At 41.4% G+C, this 9,922-nt stretch overlaps 1 protein-coding gene across 2 annotated transcripts; it reads left to right on the top strand.

Annotated features, from left to right (window-relative positions):
- The first annotated feature begins 243 nt into the window (after positions 1-243).
- prdm2a (PR domain containing 2, with ZNF domain a) lies at positions 244-8,958 on the top strand. 2 transcript variants are annotated; one of them, XM_075476463.1, is made up of 4 exons: positions 244-339; positions 1,724-1,777; positions 2,711-6,683; positions 7,063-8,958. In XM_075476463.1, exon 3 carries the CDS (start codon positions 2,775-2,777, stop codon positions 6,651-6,653), a length of 3,879 nt encoding a protein of 1,292 aa, XP_075332578.1. In that variant the 5' UTR covers positions 244-339; positions 1,724-1,777; positions 2,711-2,774; the 3' UTR covers positions 6,654-6,683; positions 7,063-8,958. The 2 variants fall into 2 exon arrangements, with proteins under 2 accessions (XP_075332578.1, XP_075332576.1); XM_075476461.1 differs by lacking the exon at positions 7,063-8,958 and having other exon boundaries at positions 2,711-7,028.
- The last annotated feature ends 964 nt before the right edge of the window (positions 8,959-9,922 follow it).

The raw sequence follows: 9,922 nt of genomic DNA, 5'->3' as shown, positions 1-9,922 counted from the left end.
TATTGCTTTGAAAAAGAAAGATTTTTAGACCTCGGGCATAAAGAATACTTTTTATGTTGTAATCTGATTAACTGTTTTTGTGCTTAATATACTAACGTTAAAGGTTGCTCAATAGACTTTTGAGGGAAATTGACAGCTTCCTTTTCACGTATTTTTTCCCCTTCTTCAGTCGATTCAACAAACTTGTTGCTGATTGGTTTATTTTCGACAACGTCATTTTGTGACCAATCAGAATGCCAGAATCTTGTTGGTACACAAAGAACGAAAAAAACAGCTGTCTTCAGGCTGCAGAAGACGACAATTTCAAACCTTTCTACGACTGTTTGGAAGCAAACCCAAGTACGTATGAAGAGTGTAACGTGCACATGTTGTTTAACAGGCAGCTCTTGTGACTGTCGCGTCGAACGTTCTGTTTTAGATCTAGCCTGAGCTTACGGGTTAGCATTGGGGCTAGTAGTACGTTTTTAGTACTTATATAGCCGACAGCAGCTGACTTCTTTAATTTGGTGTGTAATGCATTGTCACGTGATCTTCGGGGGTGATAGGTTTATAATATGTTCACGTCTCTTGTATGTGTAGAAGACGAGTAAATGCCTGCATTTGATAAACCAGTTGACCTTAAGTTAAAGGAGCTAGCTGCTTCGGTAGCCAAAGAGTAATGTGACGACGTGTTGTGCGACCAGTTAGCAATGGAGCAAGGACGGGGGAGCGTCACCAAACCAGGTGTAGCAGATGTGCGTGAACAGACTTAATAGCTAATATATATATATTTTATTTTATAAGTTAATTAAAACAAGAATTTAATTTGATTTAGTATAAATGTATTGTTTGAGTAGTGGATGTGAAAAAAGCGTCTAGCAGCACAAATGAGCATAAATATAGACCATGAAAACCATTAAAATTGGTTCAAATAAACCTGTGCTGAACGCCTTTCCCTGATGTAGATTTATTTGGGGTTTTTTTGCGCTAATATGACGATTTCACTCTTATTTTGTGCAACAAGAATACACCAAGGGATGATCGCAAAGTAACGAAAAGGCAACGTCAACAAGCATAAGCTAAAAATATCTTTGTTTACGTTTCCCCTCTTGTTCACATGTGCTTGAAAACTGCGTCTGTATCTTCTAATAATGCGGGGGTGAGAGCACAATGTCAAATAAGACTGTAGCCTACCAACAGCTGAAATAAACCAATGTTAATGTATGCTCGTGCGCATTCAGCAGGGAAGCTACGACGGGCCTGCCATTTTGTCTTACCTGGATAAGATGTGTCAAATTGCAATGTTTTGGTCACAGCTTTATTTGTTGCCAAGTGTCTCACAATAGCTAAGTTCAAAGGTGTGTGTGTGGCTGTTAGGTCGGGTGAGAAAGTGTTTAATCAGCTGAACAGGTAGCATAAAGCAACCTGACTGGGTTAGATAAGGAAATCATGGGGAAAGATCAGCAGTAGCTACTCGGTTACTGTACATACTCACTACAGAGAAACAGAGAAAACTCTACCTATATGCAAAAATCAAATAAATACAGTTGCAATGTGGTGACCTGAAATCCTCTGGTGTGCCACATGTTGCAGCCTTGATATCCTTGAGTTGCATTTGCGTAAAACTGACAGCTAATTCGAGAGCCCAATGACAAGATGTACAGTGCACTTCTCATCTGCTCCCACTGTCATCTTGTATGAAGCCCTGGTGTCAAAAAACTTTCCTGTATTCTTTTTCCAACAGAAAGAAAAGCCTGTTTTTTCTTCTTCATCTACCCTCAAATTGACAATTAAAATGGTAAGCTTTTCTTCATATATTATATTCATCTAATGTTGATGGAGAGTTTTTCTCTCAATTTGTTTAAAATATGAAGGATTTTCGCGGGTGAAATGTAGACGTTCAGCGTAAAGATGAGGAATAATCAGCTCTACAATGATATTATCATGTGACATCCTGTGCATGTTTACTGAAGACTTTAATGAGTCAGAGTTTCCGTGCTTTTTCAGTGTACCTCTTGAATCATTCACGAACATAAGAGAAAACCTTGGTGCTGTTTTTGATTGCATGTCCAGCATAGTAAATGAGTGCACAAGAAGGGAGGGGGCGGTGAAGACAGAATGCTAACGACTAACTTTACACGTCACAGGCTATCTGCTCTCATTTGTCATCTTCCCTCTCCAAAATATGCAACACTTTCAACAAAGAGGACCAACAGATAGTCACGACTAAAGAGAGACCAGCTGTGTGACATGACTGAAAAACACAAAGCGGACGCTGCTATGTTTATGTGTTGTTTTTTAAATTTTTTTTTATCTATCCCTTATCGTACAGCCTACATAATACCATCGGCACTGGGCTGCTGTGTCCTTATGCCCTGGCGCAGATTGTATGGCTGCTAGTTTGAAGTTGCCGTTGACGTGTGTTCACATGCTAATTTGTTTGTTCTGACACTGTCAATGCAAGGGGACCCAGCAGGGGCCTTCTTATTGGTGCTGATTCTTCCCATAGGTTTGGTGTTTTAAAGGAGCTCACTCTAACTCTAAGAAATTAATTAATTGCATCTCCTATGCTTTATCTTACAATTCAAACAGCAGTTCAACACTTTCAATGTGTTGATCTGTTAATTGTGTGAATGCACAAATATTTATTATATATATATATATATTTTAAGTTGATTTGATTTGTGTACGAGTTTGCTAAATATCAGTATTTCCTTAATCTTTTCAATAGGTGTAACAGTTCTGAAATCCTGTGTGACAGACATCCTTCAGACAACTGGAAATAACCCCTACAGATGATGGAGGACTCTCCCCACTTATACATCTCTGAACCTGGAGACAATGTGGATATACAGGAGGAAGAGGACCTTTATCAAGATGAGCCACACGTGAATTCCGACTGCACAGAGCCTCACAAACACCCTAGTCAGAATACAGAGAAAATGTTTACCAGCAGGCAAAGCTTGGAACGGCACATTCATGCTTTCTCTAACGATGAGGCACACGGATATGAAAGTCAGATGCAGCATGAGGAGACCAAGCCTGTGGATTCAGTCATGCAGCATGAGAAGAAAATAAACCTGCCCCAAGAGGAGATTCCTCAGAGATCAGTCGGTGAATCATCTCAACGTCAAACACAACTTGGTGGAAATACAGCACCAGGAGCTGTTCAGGAAAATGAAGGAGAACTTGCCGAACAATACATGCTAGACGTGTCTAGCAATATCTCAGAGAATCTCAGCTTTTACATTGATGGACAGATTGTGTCAACAAGTACAGTCAGTAACTGCGAAGTAGCTGAGGTTCACTCAGGGTCTTCAACTTTGGTCGGACTGGATGCCCTGATTGTAGACCCGGCCCAGATCAGCCAGGTGTTAAACACGGATAAAGAAATGCCCGGTCAGCAACATGCCAAGAGAAGAACTGCAACACCACCTCTCTTACCACAAATTAAAACGGAACTGGAGTCCGAGGTGGTTTTGTCTTCATCCTCCTCATCGCTTGTATCTTCTTTAATAGAGAATCTGTTCCCTCACAATACAGAGTCTACAGTTGTGCAGAAGGAAAGAACAGTGTTTCTGTCTCCAAAGCTGAAGCAGCTTCTGGAGAAGCAGGATGGTCTCAAACCAACACTTGCCCTCATCACAGATGGGCAGAAGCCGTCTTCCCCTGTCTCCCTCTCTATCCTACCTTCGGGGACAGGAAGGTTTAAGAGAAGAACTGGTTCTCCAACAGGCTCTCCAACATCAAATGAAGAAACATCCATGCCTGCAGAAGATTTTGGTGATGGACGTACAGGACAGATTGAGACCCAGCATTGCTCACCTGTGCAACAAGCAGTCAGTGAGAATGATAACACAACTCCATCTGCAATGGAGCCAGCAGTGAAAGCTGCTTTGTCAGAGAGCTGGCCCCCAGTGACTGGTGGTAACTCCTGTAACCAGCAACCTCTGGATCTTTCTAATACAGTCAAAAGAAATGAAAATGTAGCTTCAGCTGATGATGTGCTGGATCTGAGTTTGCAAAAAAATAACCCAGGTGAATCTGAACCGGCTTTTAATTTAGCTCCACAGCCAGTTTTGAAAGGAGAATCAAATACATGCACAGGGGAAAAATCCTTGATTAAAATTGGAGAACAAATATTAAGCCTGGGGGATCCAAAGACTCCTGTAGTTACAGACTTTACCATAGTCACAGGTTCAGACATTGTGACCCCAGTTGAGCCTGTTGCGGAGGGGCTTATTTATGGACTTAGTCTACCCCCAAGTTCTTTGACTCCATCAACCGCCTCCCTTACCCCTGTTGCCTTAGAGCCAGGTTCCCCATGCACTATATTTGCTTCCCCAGTCACACACACCATGCTACCTACTGCTCCTTCATTAATCACAGTTTTGGCACCACCACCACCTATTCCCAATCCCTCAAGCCAACCAATCCAGGTATTGACCTCTAATATATCTACTGAGCCCTTGGTAATTTGTACAGAAAATGCATTAAGTTCTACAGAATGTGATTTAATGACTTCATTTGCCAGTACAAATCCTGCAAACATAGTCACTCTCTCCCAGCCTCTTGACCCAACTCTAAATCTACCTGGCCACGTCTTTCTCACTGATCGGATTGCACTCAGTCCACCGCTGGGTGAATCCACTACTGTGTCAGAAGCGCCGTTTACTCCTACTGTAACTATAAATGATTCCTTGCTCAGTTCTTACAACATCGCAAGCAACACCGTCTTAATTGAGTGCACAATAGCTCTTGAAGCCCCGGGTGTGGTGCCTGCTGCAGTTACCTTACAAGAGAATACTGCTGAGCCTCCAGCACCCACCCAGATGGTTGTCAATCACATAGAACAGCAACAGATTGTGTCAGTGCCCAACCCCCAAACTATGGACCCCACTATTGTTATGTCCTCCATAGCAGAATCTGTAACTCTGTCCACTAACACTGCAGTGATATCTGATACTCCCTCTGTGGGTGACTCGAGTCCTGATGCAGATTCTGTTATTCATTCGGAGCCACCATCTCCAAGAGATGATGAAGCTGCTGAGAGTTCACCTTCTATGTCTGAAATTGCATCGAAAACATATCCTCCTCCTCCTCCTGAGAAAGCCAAAGAAGAAGAATCTTCAAATAACACCGATGTGCAACAGCAGACATTCACCAAGAATTTCATCTGCAATGTGTGCGACAAGCTTTTCCACTCGATGAAAGAACTCAGCCACCATGTAGGTGACCATGCTGATGAATGGCCTTACAAATGTGAGTTCTGCGTGCTGCTCTTTGGCAAACCCTCTGCTTTGCACGAGCATCGATCAAGCCTTCACGGTGTCGGAAAGACTTATGTCTGCAGTGCGTGTACAAAAGAGTTTGTCTACCTTTGCAATCTGAAGCAGCATCAAGAAGAATTGCATCCCGGTCAGCAGTGTACATGCACAGAAGAGGAAAAGGGAAAACTAAGACCTCAGAACTACAACTATTCAACGAAAGTCAACACAGATCCATCAGCCCTGGAATCTTCAGAGGAAACCAAGAAATTGGTAAAAAAGGAAGAATGTAAAGTCGATGTTGCTGGTGAAGAGCTGTTTACAACAATTAAGATCATGGCGTCAGATGGAGGCAAAATCAAAGGGCCTGATGTTCGTTTTGGCATCAATCAACACTATCCCAGCTTCAAGCCGCCTCCTTTTCCTTACCACAACAGATCCCCTGCTGGCTCGGTACCTTCTGCCACAAACTTCACCACCCACAACATCCCACAAACCTTCAGTACAGCTATTAGGTGCACAAAATGTGGGAAAAGCTTTGACAACATGCCAGAGCTACACAAGCACATCTTAGTGTGTGCAAATGCAAGTGATAAAAGGCGCTACACGCCTAGAAAGAATCCTATCCCTTTACGCCACTTTGCAAAAACTCAGAACGGAGTGCTGTCTACCACTAATTCCTCCAATGGGCTAAATTCTGCAGTCAGAGTCAGTCAGTCAAATAGGTCTAAACATGGGCAAGAACCACCAGTAAAGTTTAAAATGCTGAACAAAAGGAAGAAAAAGTTGGTCCAAAGAGTCATGCCACAGAGAAACAAGTCGGTCTCCTCATTAAATAAGATTTCACCTGCACAGGTGGAGGAGCGGCAGGAAGTCTTTGTCTGCCCACACTGCAGCAGGGAGTTCACAATGCGCCGCAGTAGAACCAAACACATGGCCGTCTGCCCCAAGAAACCAAAGGAAAGGAAGAAAAGGAAAGAAGGAGGTATCTCTGTCACAAAGGAAAATAACGGACACTTGCATAGAGGGGTTTCTCATGCGAAAGAGACGCAGCAAACGTCACCTCAGCATAAAACAAGACTTCAGACATCTGGCTCTGCCAAGAGGCCTTCCATTCTACCGGTGCAAACTATCTTCTCAAGCAAAAGAAGTAAGATCATTATAAAAGAGAGCACACAGCCCAAACAAGACGCACCCACTCTGACAGAACTTCCCATTCGCACCTTCAACCCCTCCATGCGGCAGTACAGCAGAGTGCAGCACAGCGTCAAAGGAGTCCCCATTAAAATCACTGTTGTGAAACCACAACAGACTACGCCACAGAAAGATGATTTGCCTCCCGCTCAGAGCCAAGAGGAAGTGACTGGAACCAATACCAGCCGCTCTGAGCAGAGCGCTTTGGCTTGACGACTCAAGAGATCCAGCTGGGATCAGCAGGTAGTTTAGGATTAAATTTAAAGTCAGCAAATGATGAAACAATTGAGTTATGGTTTACAAAAATCTGGTGAAGTGAAGTTGATACAAACAAAGAGGAGATAGCTTCGTATATATTTATTTTTTCCAGTTTTAACTACAGCTAAGTAGCACAGGTTAAACAGTCAGTCATCTCTGAGGTTAAGATTTCAACAAAGCCATCTTACCAGACGGCATATGTGAAAGAAACATCGAAATAAGCCTTCAATCTTATTTATATATATATATATATATAAATATATTGTATAAAAAACAGATTATTTTAGGGGCGACGTAACGTTTATATCTTCCTCATTGTATGTTTTTTTTTTTTTGTTGTTGTGGTTGTTTTTGTTATTTTCAGGACTCTGCTGTGTGGAACTCTTCACTTAATCTCAAGGGAGAAAAATTTGTTATCACACTGGAAACCCAGCGGACTCGTAGGCTACATATTACTGTACATTAAATGAACTAAATTCAGAACAGATGAAACGGACGAACCAGTGAGTGAGTGTGAAGAACTGAGAGTTTGAATGCTTTTTTAGTAGCTTGGCAGTTGGAGGATTTTTCCTCCGTTGCATAAGCTTGCTGTCAGCGGTTTGGACTTGCACTTGAAGTTAATCTGACTGCTACATCCCACAAAATGGAAAGGAAGTGGGAGGAACTGAGCTGCTCTCGTTTTCTTCTCAATGGGCTGTTCGGAGAAGGTGGCAGGTGGCAATCATTTTCAGCATGCATTTGCACTTTTTCTTATGTGTAGCCTGTGGCCTTTTGGTTTAAACTCTTACTGCATGCTGTCTGAACTTCTACTACAGCTACATTCATTTGAGATGTATTATGTTGATGCAGGAAGGCCTTTAACACTGAATTTGATCATGAACATTTGCTCTGCTCGAAAATAAACAGTGTAAGTGAATGGGAGGCATGTCAAACGTCAGAGATAATGTATAATGTGGACGATTATAAATGGTAAAATCATAAATGTAACATTTACTGCCACAGCATTTACAGATCAAATTGGTGTTTTATTGTTTTGGCCCTGCTGCTACTTTGTGTACTGTATGACAGTTTTGAGAATAATGCTCTTTATGTGCCATCTGATTTATGTGATTTAACAAAATATGGCATGAATGTGGTTCAAATTTAACGCTGTTCAGTGTTTCCCAGATGAAGAATTAATTTAGGTGCTTTAACCAAACTAGAATCACCCCCTTTAAACTTTACTTGCAAAGTTGGCCCTTATGAAATTACTTTAAAAGATAGAAAGTGTTATTCTGGTCAAGATTTACCTGGATAAATTGGATTTAACTGGATAAATGTATAAAAAACAATATGAAATGACTTGTCTTAAAAACGTGAGCTGGAAAATGCTTCTTTTGCAGCCAGATATTCTTGATGTTAGGGCTTAGAGGCCACCACAAACGAATTGGCTGCATTTGGGAAACCTAATATTTGATGCATTTGCACTGCAACCCAAAACAGAAGTACGACTGTATGTTCATACTCTGTAGCTACAGCTTGGACACACCATTGTCAGAGCCAGTCACAGTGCTCGGCTTGACCGCATTTCATCTGAAATCATGATACATTTACGGTTGTCCACTTTGGTTTTAGGCTTTGTTTCGCACCTCTTCTACAAATGATTGTTTTGTGATGTTTTTTTTTCCATTCTGTGATTAGAAAACAAGTCTGTTAAAGTCCTTTTCATCTGTAACATCCAAGCAATTCATCCTTGCCTCTAACCTGTAACAGTTGCCCGTAGTTTGATGGATGAAGTGTTTACGACGAACTCTACCGTGTGCAAATCAGTTAGGGGGGAATATTTGGTTCTAGCAATGTTTGTTGCACACTTTCAAAGTTAACATAGTGTAGTTTTATTTAAACTTTTTTACAAACTAAAACTTTGAAGATTAAGTGCTATACAGGGTAGTTTTTGCTTTGTGATTGAAGTTTTAATTTAGGTCTAACTAAAACTTGACGACTGTATCTGTGAGAGAATGTGTGCAATGGTACTTCCACGTCTTTTGCCTTCTCAGCCCCTGGTGGTAATTTTTCTTTAATTCAGACCGCAACATGTTGGACTTACAGGGAGAGTGTTACTTAATTTTGAAAAGCGCTTGTAGCATTTCATAGTGTAAATTGATTCATGTATATTTATTGATAATTTAAAATCACCTTATTAGTCTTTGAACGATTCCTCTGTTATGATTTGCACTAAAGTTTTTCAAGCAAGTGTTCAAAATAAATGGAGAATGCTAAAGTTGCATGTGAAGTTGGTGTGGAACTTTCTTTGGGATACAAAACCAGCTGATTACATTATTGTAGGCATATGGATTGGTCAAATGAAAAGGGTGATCCCTATTCATTGTTATCAACCGTGTTCAACTGATCAGCATTTAGCTCTTGTATCGTGTGTTTACATACTATGAAAAATGTCCAGGTGGTGGCACACTTTCCTCATTCTGCAGCGGGGGGGTTCAATAGAGATGATAGAGAAGCTGTAATACCACTGCATCTCCTCAACACTCTTCAGATTCTCTTTGAAAAATCCATTCCAACAAATTGTTATAAAACATTTGGAAGCATACTACAAAGTCTTGATAAAGGAATATCCAAGTCCACCAGCCCATGACTTGCTATTTGAGAAACCAATGAATAATTACACATCAGAGTAGCTGCTTTCCATTTTTAATCTTTATTTACAATGATATGAATGTTAAATTGCAAATAGCAAAGGATCAAACGGCGGCAGAAAATTCAGAAGGTTTAGCAATTACGCATTTAAACAGATTCCCTTTTAAAGTATTTATGGATAACGGTTACTCGGTTCATAAGTCGATCCATCCATTTTCTACACCTGCTTAAACCAAATCAGGGTCGTGGGGGGCTGGAAACTATACCGGCTGTCATTGAGAGGTGGGGGTACACCCTGTATGGGTTCCGTGTCCATCACAGGGCTAAACAGAGACAAACAAGAAGGGTGGGACAGGAAGCTGGGGTATACACCTATACACAGGGAGAACATGCAAACTCCACACAGAAAGGCCCCAGCTGGGATTAGAACCAGGAACCTTCCTGCTGTGAGGCGATGGTGCTAACACCACCGTGCAACCCGCTACTGAGTCAGTCAGTTCAGCTGATCTGTGAAATCTATTACAGAATGATTGCATCAGAATACCCGAACCCCTCTTTTTTTGCAGGAACATGAAATTACAGTTTCATCA

The sequence above is a fragment of the Odontesthes bonariensis genome, chromosome 10 (genome assembly GCF_027942865.1).
Source record: "Odontesthes bonariensis isolate fOdoBon6 chromosome 10, fOdoBon6.hap1, whole genome shotgun sequence".
NCBI classification, from domain to species: Eukaryota; Metazoa; Chordata; class Actinopteri; order Atheriniformes; family Atherinopsidae; genus Odontesthes; species Odontesthes bonariensis.
Note: the sequence above shows the minus strand (reverse complement) of the source record. Positions and strands in the feature narration are given on the sequence as shown.